The sequence below is a fragment of the Squalius cephalus genome, assembly GCF_949319135.1.
Source record: "Squalius cephalus genome assembly, chromosome: 5".
NCBI classification, from domain to species: Eukaryota; Metazoa; Chordata; class Actinopteri; order Cypriniformes; family Leuciscidae; genus Squalius; species Squalius cephalus.
Window position 1 is genome coordinate 45,658,782 of NC_137126.1, and position 22,093 is coordinate 45,680,874.

The following is a 22,093-nucleotide window of genomic DNA, read 5'->3' on the forward strand; positions in this document are numbered from 1 at the left end:
AAAGGCGCAATTTTTTAAGCTATATAAAAAAAAGGACACTGTAAATTTTAGTTATTTTTAATTGCTTTTACTTTGTACACATTGTAACGTTAGCCTAATCTGATTATGCTGGGATAGCCGATTCCAAGGGTGACGTTTACCTCCTGACATCTGTCCTGTAGTTTTATTCATTTTAGACGTATTGTTTATTATTGTCATGGACGAAGTCGATAACTGGAAGCCATGTTAATCTTGGAATAATACGGCCACCGTAGGAGTTAAAACGCCCTCGGAATTGAGAGGAACAGAAACTGATATTCACTGGGTAGTCATATACAATTTCACCGCTAGATGGGGGTAAAAATCACACAGTGTAGCTTTAACAGTTAAAAGTGGTAATAACTGCATTACTCATTTGTTCCTGTGTTGTTATTCATTAATGATGGAACAGTATTCTAAAGTGCTACCAAAATGTTTTATTTTAGTGACTGAATGATCTCATCATAGAAGATTCAAGTCACTAAATAGATCAATTCTGTGATCTAAAGTGTCTTTAAAGTCACCATGAAATCAAAATTGACATCTTACTTTTTTACGGAATATTGCAGTTTATTATAAACGATTTATCCATGCACATAATTTTTTCATGTGCCTTGTAATATTTAATAAAAATAATTTCCCTTCCCGACATCTCTTTCCTTCTCTGATGATGCGTTTACTGGCATCAGGGCGGAGCAACCTGTCACTCACATGAGATCCACCAATAGCAAACCACAACCATACTACTCGTTCAAGAAGCCGTTTCACTCAGATATACGTCACAATAGTAAAGAAAAAACTATCACAACTTCTGTAGATTTTAAAGATAAAAATCAAATCAAAAAGGAATTTTGTGGCTTTTAATCCATTTCAACCCCTTAATATCTGGTTTCCATAAGAAACATGTCAACACTCATCAAACCTTTTCATTGAGTCTTTATTGTAATTAGCATGAGCAATGAAGGTTTTTGTTTCACAATTATACACTAAAAGTGTTTTTTTTTTATTAATAATTCTGATTACATTTCTTACAGGACATTCACAAAATTATCCAGATCTAACAAACTGAAGATCCCCAAAGCTTCTCAACATGATAAACACTAAAAACAACACTTTGAATCACACAAGGCACACACACTAATGAAATAATAAAAATAATTTTACATTTATTTAGCGCTTTTTCTCGGCACTCAAATCGCTTTACATAGAAGGGGGAAATCTCCTCAACCACCACCAGTGTAAGGTAAAATGTAAGAGTTAAAATAAAAAAAAGTGTTAAAATAATAAATGTAAGTGTAATCGAAAGCTTTGGTTTTATTTGCTGCAATTTACATCTAAAGTCAGCATGAATACACAAAGATATGAGGGAAATGCCCTCAAATAAACTTAAAGATCTCATTCTAAATGTATTTATTGTGGTGAAGATACATATTTGATTGTAGCTTTGTATTGTTGTCTCTTATTAGAACGGTTCTGTCATCGATAGTTTTGACGTACCGTATTTGTGTGATTCAAAGCTGATTACAGTGAAGCTTAAACATGATCTCTTACAACAAGTAAAACATTAAGATGAAGTCAATGTAAAATCAGTATAAAACATAAATGTAAAGTTAAAAAAATATATAAAATGGATTTATAGAATTTATGAGTTAATGATTTGTTAAATGAGTATGGAAATATGAATACACAAGCATATATGAGCAATTAAAGAAAATAATGGCCTATAACTGTATTTTTGGCCTCAAATGAATAAATCATTTTCACTGTTCATCTCTCTTGACACGTCAGTCCCACAATCACCTGCTGTGGGTTACTTGACTTTAAAATAAGAGACACTTCTGCTGTTGAACATGCAATCATCTCAACAAATGATATGAAAAGTAAAACCTATAATGATACTGAAAAATCTCTGATAAAGCAACTTCCTCGCAAAGAAATGTCCATGTAGACATGAGGACGGGGAACACTTTTATCATATTCAGCTCTGAAGAACCTTTCTGCGTTCTCTTGTGCTTTATTTCCAGTAAATCTTTACGCTGATCACGCAGAATCACATCAAATGACCTTATTAAAAAAGTTATTAAAAAAACATAAATCTTCCATCTTGAATACATGGAAATATGGGATTGACAAATCTCTGTCAAATATTTTTCCTGATGGATTAGTGGGTCTTCAATCAGGAGACAAGGCTCAGGTGTCCCTTCAGTTTACTTCCATTTCCTCGACTTCAGTCTGCAGTTCTTCCTCGACTTCAGTCTGCAGTTCTTCCTCGACTTCAGTCTGCAGTTCTTCCTCGACTTCAGTCTGCAGTTCTTCCTCGACGGGCATGTGTGCTCCGTATGTATCCTCAATTTCCCCAAGGTCAAAATTTTCTTGTATATGTTTAAATTTTTCATCTTTTAGTAATTTTATGATGTCACTTCTTGTCTTGACCTGTGTGATAATGCTTTCCATGATGGACTGCATGGAATATGAAAACTCTATAACACTTCTAGTTCTTTCACCTTCTTTGTAATCAAAGCCACCAGTGTGCATGCCAATCAGATTGCCGTGTGCATCAAACACCGGGGAGCCAGAAGATCCATGAAGTAAACTAGAGTTATAAGTTATCTGGTTCTTGTATAGCTTTGGCCAACTTTGCCATGATACATATGGACAGGAAATATTCTCAGATCTGTGTTTGTTTATACTCTGTAGTCGATTCTCTTCTCCAATGATGAAGCAGGGGTCCATCTTTTTAACCGCACAATCCGAATCCGGGTGTCCCACAATGTAGATCCCACCACTGTTAGGAGAAGGGCCATGCTTATAACAAGTGAGCAATTCAGTGCAGTTATTAAGAGCAGCTTCCAATTCAGTGCAGTTATTAGCAGCTTCCAATTCAAGAAGAGCATAATCATGGCACCTGAGCTTCTCATCTTTTTCATATCTGTAAGCAATAAGGTCACTCTTTGCTTGGAGATTTACTGTCTCAGATCCGACAACTTCATAATTGAACATAGCTGTCAGAGGCACTGAAAGCTTATGTGTGTGAGAAACCTCTGGTTTGGGATCCAAAAACTTCTTAACAACATGAGCATTAGTGAGGATGAATCTGTGAAAGAGTAAGAAGCCGGTTCCTCTGGGAGAACCATTAATTACTATCACACACACAGAGTCAGACAGCTCCATGACTTTCCTCACTTTGTTCACCAAAGTGAAACACTCATCAACACCTTTATCATACTCTTTTTGGAAGAACTCTTGAACCTTGGGGTTCTTTCGCTGTTTTAGCTGATTCAATACATCTTCACACAGAGTCCGCAGAATGTTCTGAATGTCAGTAAAGAATGAATTTCCAGAATCACCAGAAGAATTTCCAGAAGTATTTCCAGAAGTATTCTGAGTTGCATTCCCTTCAGTTGAAGGATCTGTGCCGTTTGTCTTTTCCTCTTGAATTGTTTTTTGTTTGGTGTTTTTAGGCTGTTGGCTGTGTTTAACAGACTCACCATCAGTCTTGTCACCAAGTACAGGCGCTTGTGGCTTTTTTAACTCTAACACGAATGTCTTGCCATCACAATGATTTAATTCTGAATGTATTAAATAGATAGTTTTGTCATCATCAATGAGATTACAGTCATCTTCAAAGATGTCATCAATAAATCTGCCATCAAGCCGAAGAGCGTCTTCAAAAGTGTCTCCTTTGTGTGCAAATACACAAACATAGTCAATGCTGTTCTTCAAAAAATTACTGCTCTTCATTATTGTTTTCTTTGTCTTCCCTCTCGTTCTGATGTAAAAGGTGACTAGGCTTTTAGGGTCGGTATCTGCAGTTGTTTCCTGGTTTTTCCTGGTTTCCTGGTTAGATGCACTATTTTCATCTTTGTAGAAGTTTATTTGTAAGGTCTCATTCTCTTCAATAAGACAGCATGGGAAATCTGTCTTCACAGCTGCTTCATGGTTTTGTGCTTTGAATCTTCGGATTATTATTTCTTTCCCCTCCTTTTTCTGATTTTTAAATTTCTTATTCTTATTAAGTGCTCCAAATACAGTTTGGGATGCATCACATACAACATCATATTTCCTTCTTTCATCTTTGATATGGAACTGGAAAGTGTGGGTTTTTCCTTCAGCATTCTGTAAAAAAAAAAAATATATATATATGTTCAAATAATTTTAGTATTTACCCCAACCCTTGTCAAACAATGACTTTATATATACACAAACCATCAGAAGTAAACTCAGAACTCCTTTCTGAGAAGAACTATGTCCAAAGCTGGGGATATATATATCATTAAGGTTTATTTTGGTCAAATGTTATAAGCAGAGAAGATCCACACAGATTTGATGAATTATTTTAAAGGGGTCATGAAATGCATTTTCAGATCTTTATATTATGTTTCTGGAGGTTAGATCCTTGCATTCAGAAACACAAGTAAATGTCCACTACTGTGATTGGCAAAGTTTATCACACCGCACACACTCCTTTACAGCATGTATCGTGTGTGTTTTGTTGCACTAGATGGCTTGAGTCAGATTAAAATCAAAGGCCAAAAAATATATTTTTTTTAGCTTTTAGTATGAATGTGTTAGCCTTAAAGTTATGAAAAATGAAAAATGGATCACAGATGACATCACCACGGACTTCAGCTTCTCATCACATCCTTCTGTCCAATCAAATGCTCTCTAGAATCTAAAGCGTCCCGCCCCCTAAGCTATATACAGTATACCACCTGGCCAAAGCGACTGTTGACACGTCACAGAGCAGGGTTGGAGCATAGACTGTAAAAAAAGATGGATGACGCAACTTCACTCTCTTCTATTGTATTCAGTGAAGCCGCCAGTGTCCCAATATGACGCTGACATCTTGAGTCTCTAGTCTGCACAGTAGTGAGTGCAAAGTGGAGCCGCGATATCAAGGTCCCGGACAGTAGGCCCCAAGGACTACTTCACTCAGAGAAGCTGTCAATCATGACGTCACATCCACGTTTTCATAGCACCAAATAACTAACTAAAACCAAACTTATTTAAAGAACAAACTCTTGAACTAACAGCAGCGTGATTAAAAAAAAAAAAAAAAAACTTCCTAATATGACAGAAACCATCTTTGAAAAAAATAATTTGAAGTGTAATTTGATTGTTTAGTTTGCATAAAGAGGGCGGGGTTTATGACCTATAATGCATCCAGCCACCTGGGGGCGATCAAGACAATTTGGCTTCACTTTTCAGGACCCGTGTGGGTTTGGGTTGGAGACATAAGCGTCCCCACCACTTTTCACCAGGGTCGATATTGTCCCTACCACTTTTTGAAACATCTCGCAGCACGGATGTACCCAATACAAATAAATAAAACATCTCCAGTTAACTAACAGGGCATTCATTTAGTTCATTTGTTAAATAAGAGGCGTTCTAGCGCTGAAATGTGTTTTTTTTTTTTTAAATCAAGATGCTGAGTGCTCATTGCTTCTACTATCAGTGGTGCGGATACTGTGTCTCTTGTGGCTCGTGCACAGTCTTCACTCGGACGGCCGCTTCAATCTATCGCTTAACTCTCTATTCGTTCCGTTGAAATCACAAAACAAAATGCACACAAACATTTCTCCCTGCTTGATATGCAACCACTGATGAACATATTCGGTTTTGATGAGAAAAATATTTATGCATTTATTCACGTGAAAATTCTCACCACCCAACCCAAATGAAATTGATTTCTGGACAAAATGTTATTTAAAAAAAATAATTATTATTGTACACAAATATTGTACATATATCTGATTTAGCATTAACAGCAAACCTCCCCCTACACACACACACCTCTGTCCCACCCACTTTTTGAAAACAAAATGACGCCACTGGTTGGAGATGTGTGTTCGGTTAAAAATCGTGACATCATGAATGGCAATTTCAAATCCAGCTGTTTCAAAAGGGTGGAAAACAAAAACTTGAATTAAAACTGGGAATTTAACTTTGAGGTATGAAACTTGAAGTATGTTTGTTTGTTTATTTATAGAGCACACTTAAAACAACACAAGGTTGACCAATGTGCTGTACAATAATAACTAATGAAAGGGAGACCAATAGCAGAGAAGGAAAGAGAGAAATAAATAAATAAACATCAACAAACATCATAGCGAAGAACGAGACCCGCTTTGTTTACTCAATGTGTTGAGCCAAAGGCTAACTCTAGCAAATACAATTTCAAGTTTCTTTTAAAAGAACCCAATGTGGGTAATAATCTAAGATCTAAAGGCAAACTATTCCAACGTTTTGAAGCCTCCACTGAAAATGCCCGGTCACCACTAGTTTGTAATCTAGTTATTCCTTGGGACGTCAAGAAACATCCGGTTCGATGACCTTAGAATCCTTTGAGGTTTATGTAAATGCAAAAGATAATCTAAATAAGAGGGAGCCAGATTGTGTAAGACTTTATATACTAAAATAAGTCATTTAAAATCAACCCTGTAGTGAAGCCAATGTAAAGATCGGTGTTATATGCTGGTGTTTACGAACACCCATCAGCAATCTAGCAGCAGCATTCTGCACCAACTGCGAGTGAGTTAACAGTGATTGGCTCACACCTACATACAAGGAATTACAATAGTCCAATCGTACAGAAATAAAGGCATGGATAAGCTTTTCAAGATCGCTAGGTGATAAAAACGGCTTTACTGTCTCAAGTGAAAGAAACAAGACCAATTCTCTGTCTTACCCCTTCCCCTTAGTTTTGCATGTTCACGTAAGAGTGCAAAACTAAGGGGAAAGGGTAAGACAGAGAATTGGGATTGGGAGTTGATCTGTTTATCAAATTTCAGAGAGACATTGAACTGAACCCCCAGATTCTTAACAAACTTAACTGATATTAACTGAAAAGGGCCTATAAGAAAAAGAAAATAAGATCTAAACCACTCAAGGGCCGTGCCTTGAATACCCACAGTCTTTCTAAATGAGTAATAAGAATGTTGTGATCAATAGTATCAAATGCTGCCCTTAGATCTAATAAAATCAAAATCACAGAGTCACCAAAGTCAACTGAAGTTAGAATGTAATTTTCTCACGAGAGCACAAGTTGAATTTGCTCAGCGAGTTACTCTGGCGTCGAGTAATGATGTTCATTAAATATGCCCTTGTATCCGAGGTCTGGATTTCCAGGCTAAGAAAAGCCTGTAATTGATTTAAAATGGCCTTTTCTAAGACCTTAGAAAAAAAAAGAAGGTAATTTAGAAATGGGATGCTGGTTAGAAAAACACTCGGATCTAAATTCGATTTTTTCAAGAGGGGCTCTACAATGGCATGCTTAAATTTTGTAGCAGGAAGAGCAGAACCGGCACCGGACGGATTTGGTACAGAATTTATCGTATTAAACAATACTTTTTAATTCCCATTATCAGGGTTTCTGCAGGGATCTTCATTTTAAATGTAATGCTTTTTAATGCCATTTTTTTCTTTTTTAATGCCATACACGACCCATGACTAACCACGGATATTATATATATATATATATATATATATATATATTAGTCCTGTCAATCGATTAAAAAAATTAACTTGATTAATCTCACATTTTTTCTGCAATTAAAAACACTTAAATTTGTATAGGTTTATATTAGTTTATATATTTCATAATGTAATAATTTCACAGTTAATCTACATATGAATGTAGAGACAACATAAAGGCCAGTCTCACCGATACTAATACAGCTATTGATGTCTGAATAAAAATAAAACTTTAATTTACGTGAACTCAACAAACAATCCTCACATAAACCCATAATAAATGTCACATTTACCTGTGCCCTTCCTGTCTAACATGTAGTAAAAATACAAAAATTGAATGAAGTTATCAAACAGTCTGCACAGCATAAATTATAGATTAAATATAGACTAATGCTTATTAAAGCTACAAGAGCTCTTTAGTCAATTGCAGTGAGTAATTTTCTCTGGTGCCTTTGTTCTGTGATTCAATCACGTCAGAAACAGGAAGAGTTATTAAGGAAGAGAAGGCCTCAAAAAGTGAGGTAGGCGCTGCAGCTGGTACGTTTCATTTGTCACTTTGCCCACTTTATTAATCCATACTGAATTAAAGGGATCATGAAATGGCAAATCAAAATATTATATTTATTTACACTCATAGGGCTTGATTTACTACCAGTTTGCATTAAAAAAAAACTACTGTCAGGATTTACTGAAGATACATAGTGAGAAATTAGCGCTGAAAAGGTGTGGACAGTTATTTGGATATTATTGTATATGCATTTGTAGTTTTCCTTTCAGATGTAAAATTTATGGGAGGAGAGTATTTAAATGAATCATACAACATGATTTACTAAGGTTTGTGGCTGTCAGTTTACTAGTATTTGTGTTATTTACTGCCTAAAAAAATCATGTCTTAACCCATTTTGCTCTTGACATGCTGCGCTTGTAGGAGGAACCACAGAGAACAGAGAATGTGTGGAAAAAGGGAGAGCATTTTCATTTATCCGAACATTTAGAGGTTGTTATCTCTCTCTCTCTCTCTCTCTCTCTCTCTCTCTCTCTCATATATATATACACTACAGGCCAAAAGTTTGGACACATTACTATTTTTAATGTTTTTGAAAGAAGTTTCTTCTGCTCATCAAGCCTGCATTTATTTGATCAAAAACACAGAAAAAAATGTAATATTGTGATATATTATTACAAATTAAAATAATTGGTTAATCAATTTATTATACTTGTTTAAATTATCATTTATTTCTGTGATGCAAAGCTGAATTTTCAGGATCATTACTCCAGTCTTCAGTGTCACATGTGACATCCAGTCAATCACATGATCCTTTAGAAATCATTCTAATATTCTGATTTATTATGAGTGTTGGAAACGGTTTTGCTGCCTAATATATTTGATGAATAAAAGGTTAAAAAGAACTGCATTTATTCAAAATAAAAAAAATATTTTCTAATAATATAAATCTTCTTTACTATCACTTTTTATCAATTTAACACATCCTTGCTGAATAAAAGTATTGATTTATTTCAAAAACAGAAAGAAAAAAATTACTGACCCCAAATTACTGACCAGTAGTGTATATTGTTGTTACAAAAGATTTCTATTTTTAAAACATTTGCTTATTTTTTTTACTTTTTATTCATCAAAGTATCCTAAAAAAGTATCACAGGTTATGAAAAAATATTAAGCAGCAGAACTGTTTCCAACTTTGATAATGAATCATCATATTACTGGATGACATGTAATTTTCTGCTATTAAATTCAGATAAAACGGAGGTATTATTTATTAGTCCAAAAAACTGCCCACAAAACCTCTTACAATACAACTTTAATTTTGAAGGGTATCCTGTTACTTTATCCTCTACAGTAAAAGACCTGGGTGTTATATTAGACCGCAACCTGTCTTTTGAAAATCATATTTCATATGTTACAAGAACAGCCTTTTTCCACCTTAGAAACATTGCTAAGCTACGTAATATGCTATCTGTTTCTGATGCAGAAAAGTTAGTTCATGCATTCATGACCTCGAGACTAGATTACTGTAATGCTTTATTAGCTGGTTGTCCTGCATCCTCAATAAACAAGCTACAGTTAGTCCAAAATGCAGCCGCTAGAGTTCTTACTAGATCAAGAAAATACGATCATATAACACCAATTCTGTCTTCTCTACATTGGTTACCTATAAAGTTCCGTATCAATTACAAAGTATTGCTACTGACTTATAAAGCCCTAAACGGCTTAGCTCCCGTGTATTTAACGGAACTTCTATCGCCCTACAATCCATCGCGCTCTTTAAGATCACTAAATTCGAGGCTTCTGGTCATTCCTAGGATATCAAAGTCCACTAAAGGAGGGAGAGCGTTTTCACATTTAGCTCCTAAACTCTGGAATGGCCTTCCTGATATTGTTCGAGGCTCAGACTCGCTGTCCCAGTTTAAAACTAGATTAAAGACGCATCTCTTTAGCCAAGCATTCACATAATACTTACATTTTATACTACAGTTGAATCAGATTGAATGCATTAATATTATGAACAGCAGCTACGCTAATTATTTCCCATATGCTTTTCTGTTGTTATCTCGGGACACTAGTCCCGAGGTAAATACAGATCGTCAGCTCCAGTTTGTATCCAGCCTCTCATGGAAACTACAGATTCTCCAACACCCGTGCAGAGACGACTCGGCGCCTGTGAAGAGACGACTCGACGCTGGCGATGTTTATGCCCCAAATCAATACATGATTAACTAACTGTATTTCTCTATGTACATTTCTGTGATGCACTTTCTGTAAAGCTGCTTTGAAACAATATGTATTGTGAAAAGCGCTATACAAATAAATTTGAATTGAATTGAATTGAATATGAGAATGATTTCTAAAGGATCATGTAGACTGGAGTAATGATCCTGAAAATTCAGATTTGCATCACAGAAATAAATTATAATTAAAGTATAATAAATTGAAAACCAATCATTTTAATATTTCACAATATTACATTTTTTCTGTATTTTTGATCAAATAAATGCAGGCTTGATGAGCAGAAGAAACTTTTTTCAAAAACATTAAAAATAGTAATGTGTCCAAACTTTTGGCCTGTAGTGTATAGAGAGAGAGAGAGAGAGAGGCATTGTAGATCCATTGTTATTGATGGATCTTGTGATGTAAATGCTGCCTTTGATATATTAAAGGCAGGGTAGGCAGGTTCTTTCTAAAAAACTTTTTCCCAAATTAGTTTAAACTGTCTTTATAAACCAATACATAATTAAAATGTAAGTACTCTGAAAAAGAGAGTATAAAAATCGAGTGTCTGTAGTCCTCTCAGGTCTGCAATAAACACATACTTATTCCATTCACTCCCACCCCCTCCCTTCTGGGCTCCTTCCAAAGCCACGCCCCCAAAACACATGAACGCGATGCCGACCGCTCAGCTGGAGGAAGCGTTTGCCAGCACCGAGCGGAGAGGAGCGCAGTGCATGTAGTGACATCATGTCAGAATCACATGTAATAAAATACCTAACTTCATCATTATGACCCTCGAGGTCCCTCAGTTGTCGCTACCGCTGGAAAGCCACGCCGATATTGACTCTCGTCTGACTTCTTGCTTTATCCAAAGACTTTTTGGTCATAGCCTTTTCGAATACTGTCTTCCTTTTTTTGCCTTGGCTGACTGTATATGCAGGTACTGGGAATTTTGACTGCTCTTTCTCTGCCATAATTGTGATTCTTCCAAGCTTCTGTGCCCCTCCTCGAGTCAAACGGGTGCGCGCATGTGGGCAGCTCCTGTAGCAGCAGGGGTGGTAGCCATGGTAGCGAGGGAGAGTGATAGTCATTTCATTCGTTCCAAATGGAAATAAGTAGCTGTGTTTATTGCAGCCCTGAGAGGACTACAGACTCCTTTTCAGAGTACTTACATTTTAATTATGTATTGGTATATAAAGACAGTTTAAACAAATTTGGGAAAAAGTTTTTTAGAAAAAACCTGCCTACCCTGCCTTTAAATTCTACATGCTCCTCTATCCTGAACTCTATAGCCCGTTAAGGGCTAAGAGTGGTAAAACGAAATCTGATCCTTGGTTAAATGGGTATACATGTGATTTGAGATGTGCTTTTAAAGGGCATCTTTTTTCAAAATGAATATAACCTTGTATGAAAATACCATATGAAAAGTAAATGCAGGATTAAAAATTGTTTTGCAAGACATAAGGGCACAAATTTAGTAGAAAACGTGACAGTTTCCTTGACCGTGTTGAAAAAACGCTTTTTTTTTACCATCGCGTCATATTACGTCACGAGAGGGAGTCGTTTGCCGGCTCTGTGTTCGCTCAGTGCAGAGTAGGTTGGTATTCAGTTGGAGCGGTCGTGATTCAGTGTGTTTTCGCTGGTTATTGTATTTCAATTAATCATCGTTGTGGTCACAAAAACGACTCCAGAAGCCTAAATAGCGTTTTATAAGTATATGTTTATATTTAAATATAGTTCCTATGTTATTTTTCTATACATTGGCTTACTGGGTACTCTAACCTGCAAGATGCCCTTTAAGAGAGCAGAGCATAGGTGGAAGAAGGATAAGTTACTGGTTTCATACAAAATATTACAGAATGCTTATTATCAGAATGCTGTAAAATCTGCTAAAATTAACTATTTTGCTGGGTTAACGGGGCATTAAAAAGCATTAAAATTCATTAAATGAATTTTGCGATAATTAAGGCCTTAAATGGAATTAAAAAGCATTAAATTGTTATCCTACAGGCATTACTTTATTATTACTACAGGCATACTTTAATTTTTATCGTTTTGAAGAAAAATTTATATTATCAATTTATTTGAATATAGCCTTCATAATTAATAATTTTTATTTGCTGTCGCAAAATATGTACGTTAGTGTGATGAACACACGGAACCAGTTTGGTGATTGCCTCCGGCCGGAGCAAAGTTGCGGAGGTGACGCGAGTCATTTTGAACAACAGGAATAAGACTAGACCAGAAAACTGGGAAAGTGCAAGGAAGATAAACAATTTAGAACATGGTTGCAGCCCGTTGGTGGTCAAAATAAAGAAGGACGTTTGTAAAAAGGTATTTAAGTTGGGTAGCTACAATGGGAATCAACGCCGTAAAATCTCATATGCAGTCTGACAGCCACACATCGACGGTAAAAGGCAGACAGCTATTAACTATGCGTAGTAACTTTCTCTCATCAGCTTGACATCCGCTGTTGAGCTCACTTTGCGTTTTTTTACGCGTTAACGCATGAGATTATTTTTTTCCAGTTTAACGTGTTAAAATATTTAACGCAAAATGCAGCATTCGTTAATTTTTGTCATCCTTTGGGTAGCGTTACATTTAGGGCTGTCAAAAGATTAATCGTGATTAATCGCATCCAAAATAAATTGCATAATATATGTGTGTACTGTATATAATTATTTTGTATATATAAATACACACACATGCTTGTATGTATTTAAGAAATATTTGCATACATATACTGTATATATTTATATATAATTTATATTATATATAAATATAATTTTTTTATATATAAATTATACAAAAATCAACATTTTTCTTAAATATATACAATGTGTGTGTATTTATATATACAAAATAATTATACACAGTACACACACATATATTATGTAAACACAAACTTTTATTTTGGATGCGATTAATCGTGATTAATCTTTTGACAGCCCTAGTTACATTATATGATCCCGCTCTCATTCATGTAAATGCTTTTTAAAGCCTGCCTGTGAATGTCCTGACACACACACACAGAAAGACGTGCGCCAGTATCGTGCGCACAGACTGCTTGCCAGAAAACGGTCCTCTTTCGCGCTTGAACAAACAATAACACACAATCAGGGGCTTAGAATTTAGTAGGGACGCTAGGGACTTGTCCCTACCAATATCCAGTGACACTGATATGTCCCTAGCAATAAGTTTTTAATCAAAACTTAAAATATATTTATAAAACCACTGTTTTCTGGTTGTGTCTTGTGGTTTTTATGTATTAGGCTTATTTTATTTAATCAGAAAACATCTTATTTAGATTAAAATCTCTTACAAAAGCGTTCTGAGAAAAATTCATGGTACACAAACAGTAAATATATCTGAGTCCCGCCTGCTTAACACACATCGCACACAACTGATTGGCTTTGTTTTTTCTTTCTAACTTGTGAGAGGCTCTTGTGTGAAGCGGCAATAATGCTAGGAAACTAGATGCGGTAAGCTAGGGAGAAATCAACAGTTATAGTGACAAAATGTCCCCACAAAGAGGGCAATATCTGAAATACTTGTCCTTGTGGGGATTTTTTTTTTTTTTTGGAAAAAACTTTTTTTTAACAGTATTGCTGTGTGCCATGTCCAACAGGACAAACTGGACATTATTGATGTGAAACAAATATGCCAACAGTTCATTTCCGTTAAAGGTATAGTTCACTTAAAAATTATTCATAATCATACTCACTTAAATTCGTGAAATAAAGTCTTAAATGAACGCAAAGAGTTGTGAGAGAATGAGGCGCGTGCGAGATGTGTCTGTCTCTTAAAGGGACAGCAGCCAATAAAGCTTTCTGTCAGTAAAGTTAATCACATTGAACCCATTCTTTCCTGCAAAATGGACAAAGAAAGTTTAGGCTAAAGGCACCCTGCTTTCTAGGGCAACATGAGATGCTTCTTGATCACAGCTCTCAGATGAACACCTCACTTCAAATCAAACAATACCTTTCTCACAACACTGCTCAAATCATCGATGCAGCTTCCATCCCAACTCAGTGTCATTGCCACTGCTAATAAAAATCTGAAATTCAGCATTATCTTCTTGTTATAAGATAACACTGCCATTGTTGCATTGTTTTGCTGTTGTAAAAAACACATTAAAGTGCTCTAATGTGGCTATTCTATTTATGTCTGGCTTTGAGAATTTCAGAAAACTGTCATATTTCATATAAATTTTCACACGTTTTGATTAAGATACTGGATATATTTTATTAAGTAATTGGTGATTTTTATATTATATTGTTTTATATTTATTTTGATAACCCTCAGCCACTGTAGTGCAGTAGATAGTGAGAAATTAACAAAAAAGCTTTTTGATTCATAGGCTTAAAACACTATAAAACAAAAGCCACAAATCATGACCTTACCTGAGCATTATGTGACGTCTCCTCAGATTGATCATCTCTGGCAGTCTGCTTTTTCTGAAAGAGACAAAAACATTTCTATCATGTTTTCTTTATTTTTGGCTTTGAGAATTTCAAAAACTTTCATTTGGTGACATTTGGATTTAGCTACTGATTACATTTTTTTAAGAGTATAATTGGTGATTTTATCTTTGAATGTTGATAATGATGACCCTCAGTTACCAATAGCTTTTTGTTTTGTAGGCCTAAGCACCATAAAACAAACAAGCAACAAATATAATGTCCTTACCTGAACATTGTCACTCGCTTGTGACGTCTCCCCAGAATCACTGTCTCTGGCAGTCTGCTTTTTCTGAAAGAGACAAAAACATTTCTATTACAACTAAGCCTAAACCCAAAGCAGTGTGTAAGCAGAGAGAATGAGAAGGATAACAGTCACCTGTCCTACAGGACTCTGATGGTCTCTTTTCTTCTGCTTTTTATTGGCTGGTACTTTAGGCTTGTTTTTGGCCGTTCTGTGTATCTTTGAATAGGACAAACGATGATGAGATGAGAACTTGCTTTAATAATCTCACTTGGTTATTTTAACAATGTTACCTTAAAACTAGTAATAGTCATATTATTCTTAATATTAGTATTATCTTAAAACAATCTTCTGTTATTCTTTTGCTAGCAATAATTGTAATTTATTAATGGCAATGTAGTTACAGACCAAACTTTGCTAAGGAAGCTGTCTCTTTCTATAAAAAAATATATTCCTCAACCTTTTCCTCGGATGACGCAGAATCCCTTTTCAGCAATATTAAAGATATGATTCCCTGTATAGATGATGAGTATGTACTGTTATGTGATGACGATATTAATTCTGATGAGTTGGATAAAGCTGTAGACAGCTTGTCTGTAAATAAATCTCTGGGTAGCGATGGTTTTACAGCCAATTTCTATAAACACTTTTGGGGTTTATTAAAAGATCCTTTCTCTCTCATGTTAAAAAGAAGCGACAGATAATATGACATTCCCCCTTACAATGAAACAAGGTGTAATAACTTTAATCCCTAAATCTGATAAGGACTCCAAAATTTTAGATAATTTTAGGCCCATTACTCTATTAAACACCGATTACAAAATTGTAACCACTGTCTATGCTAGCAGATTGAAAAAAATCCTACATAAAATTGTAAGCGACTCTCAATCAGGTATTATGAAAGGAAGATCTGTCCATAATAATATTTGTTTAGTTCTGGATATTTTAGATTATAGACATATTATTGATGATGATGGTTTTGTTTTATTTCTTGATTTCTTTTAAGGCATTTGATTCAATTTAACACCCATTTATTTTGGAGATAAATTTATAAATATAATTGAATCTCTTTATGAACATTCAAATAGTTCAATTTCTTTATCAGGAGGTGCATCACCCCGATTCTCTATCAAACGTGGAGTTCAACAGGGTTGCCCCTTATCCACATTTCTCCTTATAATAACCACAGAGCTGTTTTCTATCTTTCTTAAAAACTCAAATATAGCTCCATTAGAGGTGTTTGGGCATCCAGTTCTCATCAGGCAATCAGCTGACGACACAACCATCTTTATGAAGTAGCCTCGGGAGTCCCCAAAATTATACAAAAGATCCACGTTTTTTCTAAAGCTTCTGGCTTAAAATTAAATTTGAAAAAGTGTGAGTTAAAGGAGAACTCCGGTCAATTTTAACATTGAGCTCATTTTTTTGTACATTTGGAGTGCTGTCAGTACAGAGAACAACGACAAAAATCGGTGTTGCCTACACCATGTTATCCTCTTTTTAAAATTTGCACCCTGTTGACTTCAATGGGGCAAGTTTTAAACCTGCTTTTAACCTCTTAACATCCTTGATGTGTCATTACAAGTGCACAGAAAATGTGAGTGATTCCTTCAGAGTGAACACGAGTGAATCTGACTGCAGTAGATGTGAAAGATATGTATAAAAATGATGTTATTTAAGCCAGCGCAAATACCTGTGTTTACATCCTGTTTTCGGTTGAAGTCCAAAGTAATCGATTGTCGAGTTCACGCGCGTGAACTTGGCAATCGACTACCGATTTTTGTCGTTGTTCTCTGTATTGACAGCACTCCAAATGTACAAAAAAATGAGCTCAATGTTAAAATTGACCGGAGTTCTCCTTTAATGCCAGTGATCCCATTATCAAACCAATATTTCAAAAACAATGATTTAAGCTTATATATATATCCTTATTATTCCATGTATAATACTTGTGGTGAAAAGTTGTGCTTAAAAATCAAGGACCATGATAAAAAGGCCTGGCGATGAAATTCTGATAATTTGACTGGTATTTTGTCAATGTTATAATTACAATTAAGAAGAACATTTATATTAACAACGTTAGAAAGCATATGGGAAGGGATAAAGTTCCAAATGGAGTAAGGATTTAATAACCAGACTAAGCCAATTCTGCTCACAACATTGATGCAGCTTCCATCCCAACTCGGTGTCATTGCCACTGCTGAAAAAAACTGGATTTCCTCCACTGATTTATATAATGACTGGATAGCTCATGATGTTCTAAACTTCCAGCAGGCAGTCAGAGCCCGTCTACGGAGAGCCTGGCCACTCGCTGTGCAGCATACAAGTGTAAAACGACGTTCACAAAAGGATGTAGAAAAACTGCCCACAGGTTGTAATTCAAGCCCTGTAAGTAGTAATTTATATGCACAATTGTTGTCACTATTACCATGTTGTTTTCTCCAAGGCAAGAGTAATGCTTCTTAAAAAAAACTATAAAACAGTCAACAGTAGCCTCAGTCAACTAGACCTCAGAGCAGCAATACCGGTAATCACAATTAAGTGTCCAATAGTGACACCATTTGATTTGACAGCTTCAAAAGAGCTTCTTGCAGAGTCCGTTTGCCGTTACTTACATTAATCCATACAATTTGTATTAGCCTATGTATTTCCTGAACATGTAGGCTAGCCTACTTAATCAAACTCTTTATTTGAACAAACAACTGATCTATAAACATGTTTAACTAATTCCATCCATCATTTTGATGTAATGAATTACAACGTGGCCATATAGTAAAATGAGGGAACAAATTAGTAAAACATGCTGAGGTAGGCCTATTATTAATTTGTGGCCACGAAACAATATTCACCTGAATATTCACCAATTCACAAAAATATAGGTCTTTAGCATTCACTATTTAATTAATAGTATCAAACTGTTTTTCTTACTTGTGAAGATAGCTCTTCAGTGAAGGCTGACTAGTGTTCTCGTACAGCTTTTTATTCCTTTTGCAAAGAAATTGCAGTTTTTTTATTTTTTAATAAGCAGGAAAAATTTCCGACTTTAAACAAATAGGCCTACCCATTTAAATGCTAAGGATGTTTGCGTTGTAAGAATGTACGGGGAGACTTTAGATTTTAAAACGGTGTCTCCTTAGGCAATGTTTTCTCAGTCAAATCATAAAATTCCCTATTGATTCAATAGAACGGGCGTCGCGTGAGCTCACTATGGAATACCAATATGGCGGTGCGGTGGCTTCACTGTTTATGACGTGGTGAGCTATCCAGTCATTCTATATACACTACCGTTCAAAAGTTTGGGGTCAGTCAGATTTTTTATGTTTTTAAAAGAAGTATCTCCTGCTCACCAAGGCTGCATTTATTTGATTAAAAATACAAACAAAAACAGTAATATTGTGAAATATTATTCCAATTTAAAACAGCTGTTTTCTATTTGAATATATTTTAAACTGTAATTTATTCCTGTGATCAAAGCTGAATTTTCAGCATCATTACTCCAGTCTTCAGTGTCACATGATCCTTCAGAAATCACTCTAATATGATGATTTGATGCTCAAAAAACATTCATTATTATTATCAATGTTGAAAACAGTTGTGTACAATTTTTTTTTCAAAATTCTTTGATGAATAGAAAGTTCAAAAGAACAGCATTTATCTGAAATCTAAAGCTTTTGTAACATTAAACACTACCGTTCAAAAGTTTGGGGTCAGTAAGAATTTTCATTTTATTTTTTGGGGAAAGAAATAAAATTAATTAATACTTTTATTCATCAAGGATGAGTTAAACTGATCAAAAGTTACAGTAAAGACATTTATAATGTTAGAAAATATTCTATTTTAAATAAATGCTGTTCTTTTGAACTTTATATTCATCAAAGAATTTTGAAAATAAATTGTACACAACTGTTTTCAACATTGATAATAATAATGAATATTTCTTGAGCATCAAATCAGCATATTAGAATGATTTCTGAAGGATTATGTGACACTGAAGACTGGAGGAATGATGCAGAAAAATCAGCTTTGATCACAGAAATAAATTACAGTTTAAAATATATTAAAATAGAAAACAGCTGTTTTAAATTGGAATAATATTTCACAATATTACTGTTTTTGTTTGTATTTTTAATCAAATAATTGCAGCCTTGGTGAGCAGAAGATACTTCTTATAAAAACATTAAAAATCTTACTGACCCCAAACTTTTGAACGGTAGTGTAGATCAGTGATTTCCCCATTATTTTCTTGTTCTAAGATAAAATTGTTCTAAAAGTGCCATTGTACATTTTGCTGTTGTACAAAAAAATATTAAGTGCTCTATCTATCATGTTTTCTTTATTTGTGGCTTTGAGAATTTAAGAAAACTTTAATTTGGTGACATTTGGATTTAGCTACTGATTACATTTTTTATTTATGTATTTTTTTTTTTTAAGTATAATTGGTGATTTTATATTTGAATGTTGATAATGATAACCCTCAGTTACCAATAGCTTTTTGTTTTGGCCTAAAGAACCATAAAACAAAGGAGCAACAAATATCATGTCCTCACCTGAACATTGTCACTCGCTTGTGAGGTCTCCCCAGATTCACTGACTCTGGCAGTCTGCTTTTTGTGAAAGAGACAAAGACATTTCCATTCCAACTAAGCCTAAACCCAACGCAGTGTCTAAGCAGAGAGAATGAGAAGATTCACTTACAGGACTCTGTTGAAAGAAACTCAGTAGGTCTCTCTGCTTCAGTTTTTTCTTGGGTGGTTCTTCAGGCATGTTTTTGGCCGTTCTGTGTCTTTGAACAGGATAATGATAAAGAGCTGAGAAATATGTTAAACTTGCATAACTTGGTTATTTTAACAATGTAACTTTAAAATTAGTGATAGTCACTATATTCTTAAAATTAGTAGGCCTATTACCTTAAAACAGTCTTGTGATAACCTTCTGCTGACATTAAATGTTTCTGTCAACTCATTTGTCTTTTATTTTTGCTTTGGTGAGACTTAAAAGTAATTTTGTGACAAAAACGTCCAACGATCGATCGATCGATATAGAAACGTTACGGTAATAATTTAATATTGTGTTTGGAAAAGGTTTAACGTTACCTAGTTTATTGTTGCACAATTAAATTAGTCTGAAGCATGAATGTGTTAGTAGGCCTACGTACTTTATTTCTTTCTCTTAATGTCGATCCGTCAATCCGTCCACGCCCGGTGTCCTGTATTACGGAATCGAAACTCACTGAAGACCTACGAAATGTGCCTGGATGATGGTGCACAAGATTAATTTACTATCAAAGCCAAGCATTTTTACGTAGAAAACAAGAAATTAGTTGCTACATTTAGTAGCCAAATACATAGTTATATTGCAAATAATGATATATGAATCACTTTTCCGTTTAAAATGTAAATCAGGAAAACGTAGCCTACCTTGTCCAAGTTAAAAGAGTATCTGTATGGTTAACTTCCGTCCGGGTCTCTGATATATGTACGTGCTCTTCCTTCCACGCCCAGTAGTCTTGGGGAATCGAAAGGAGGCTATTAGAAATTATGATGAAACCATAGACTGTAAAAAAATAGGATGAAACACTCACTCTTTACCTGCACAAAGTGGCAGGGATGGGCGCTGAAGAGATCATGATCATCAGTAGGCTAATATTAGAGATTCAGATAATAGATAAACGAATGTATAAATATTGATAATAAATATAATTAGAATAGAAATAAATATAGAATTTAATAAATAGATAATAGAAATAGAAATTAATAAATGGATAATAAATAGCCTATCATTTATTTATAATCATTACAGTTACTAAGTTAAATAATACAATCTTTATTTAAAATCTTAAATAAAGGCTTAAATAAATAAAGCCATCATAATGAAATAAGGAAATAATGTAGGCATATTATTATAAATATCTATTTTATTTCACATGTTATTTATTAAAAAAATTATTTTATATTTTTTGGACTTCTTAAAGGTTCTTTATTCTGTAGGATGTGATGAAACAGAGACGGATACAAATGCAAGTAAAAGGCGTTTATTAATGCTGGTCAGATGAACACACAGGTCGGGGAGACAAACACTCAGGTGGAGATGTGACGCAGGGACTTTGATGGGCTACCCGGTGATGGCGTGCGCCGTGCGGTGATCGGCGTGCTCAGGAACAATAAACAATCCAGACAGAGTGAAGAACAACGACGACGAGTATCCACAATGACGAGTAATCCACACGAGGAGACGAGAGAGAGCCACACAGGAACAGGACATGACACCGGGGAAGCCACAACGATCATCTGACAACATGAGATGAAGATTACTGAACATAAAGGGAACGGGGATTGATTACAGCTGGCGCAGATAATCAACACGGGATTGGGTAACCACGCCCACACAGACACACACAAACACACCAGAATGAGACAGCGGATTCATGAACCGTGACAGTACCGGATTAATACGAGAGTAAAACACGGGCTTGACCTTAGACAAAAAGGTTCTTTTTTGCTCTTTTTGCAAGGTTCTTACAGCTCTACTTAGCCCTATCGCCTAACGATTACAGCCCCATTGACTCCTTGTGCCAATGCATTGATGAAGTCAACAGTTGGATGTGTCAAAACTTTCTTCAGTTAAACAAAGACAAAACTGAAGTCATTGCATATGGAAACAAAGAATTCAATTAGAGAGCTCCACAATTCAATTCTTACTAGTAGCAATTACAATTACAGAGCTCTCTAATTCAATTATTAAGAATTACAATTACAGAGCTCTACAAATTAATTTTTACTAGTCATATGTCTCCATTGACTTCCATTCATTTTTAATTACGGAGCTCTACAATTGAATTGTTAGTAAGAATTACAATTACAATACGACGAGTAACGCTGGGTACAATTTAAGCTAAAACGGCTTGCCATAACCTTTGACCGGGCATAACTCCAGAGTCAAGCCGATTTAAGGCTCCAGAACTCCCAGTGCTCTAATCAAACATTAGTAAAAGGAATTTTTTAATACTTCACTGTCACTGAATAAATATATTGATGTTTTTCTTCTTTAAAATAAAATATTTTTTATATTTTGTGAATCAATCATGAGTTGGGCTTATTTGGAACACATGCGGGCTTAAATTGTGCCAAAGTACCAATTAATCCCATGCCAGACTTCTGACTTTATTCATAA

General features: G+C 35.0%; 1 protein-coding gene across 2 annotated transcripts; it reads right to left on the minus strand.

The window, feature by feature from the left end:
- Positions 1-937: 937 nt before the first annotated feature.
- Positions 938-20,388, minus strand: LOC307159229 (serine protease FAM111A-like). 2 transcript variants are annotated; one of them, XM_079872472.1, is made up of 8 exons: positions 20,341-20,368; positions 20,079-20,173; positions 19,619-19,706; positions 19,471-19,527; positions 15,059-15,142; positions 14,909-14,971; positions 14,623-14,676; positions 938-4,134 (listed from the first exon to the last, which is right to left on the minus strand). In XM_079872472.1, the coding sequence occupies exons 3-8, from the start codon at positions 19,685-19,687 to the stop codon at positions 2,221-2,223; spliced, it is 2,241 nt and encodes a 746-aa protein (XP_079728598.1). In that variant the 5' UTR covers positions 19,688-19,706; positions 20,079-20,173; positions 20,341-20,368; the 3' UTR covers positions 938-2,220. The 2 variants fall into 2 exon arrangements, with proteins under 2 accessions (XP_079728598.1, XP_079728599.1); XM_079872473.1 differs by having other exon boundaries at positions 944-4,134; positions 19,619-20,173; positions 20,341-20,388.
- Between the last annotated feature and the right edge of the window lie 1,705 nt (positions 20,389-22,093).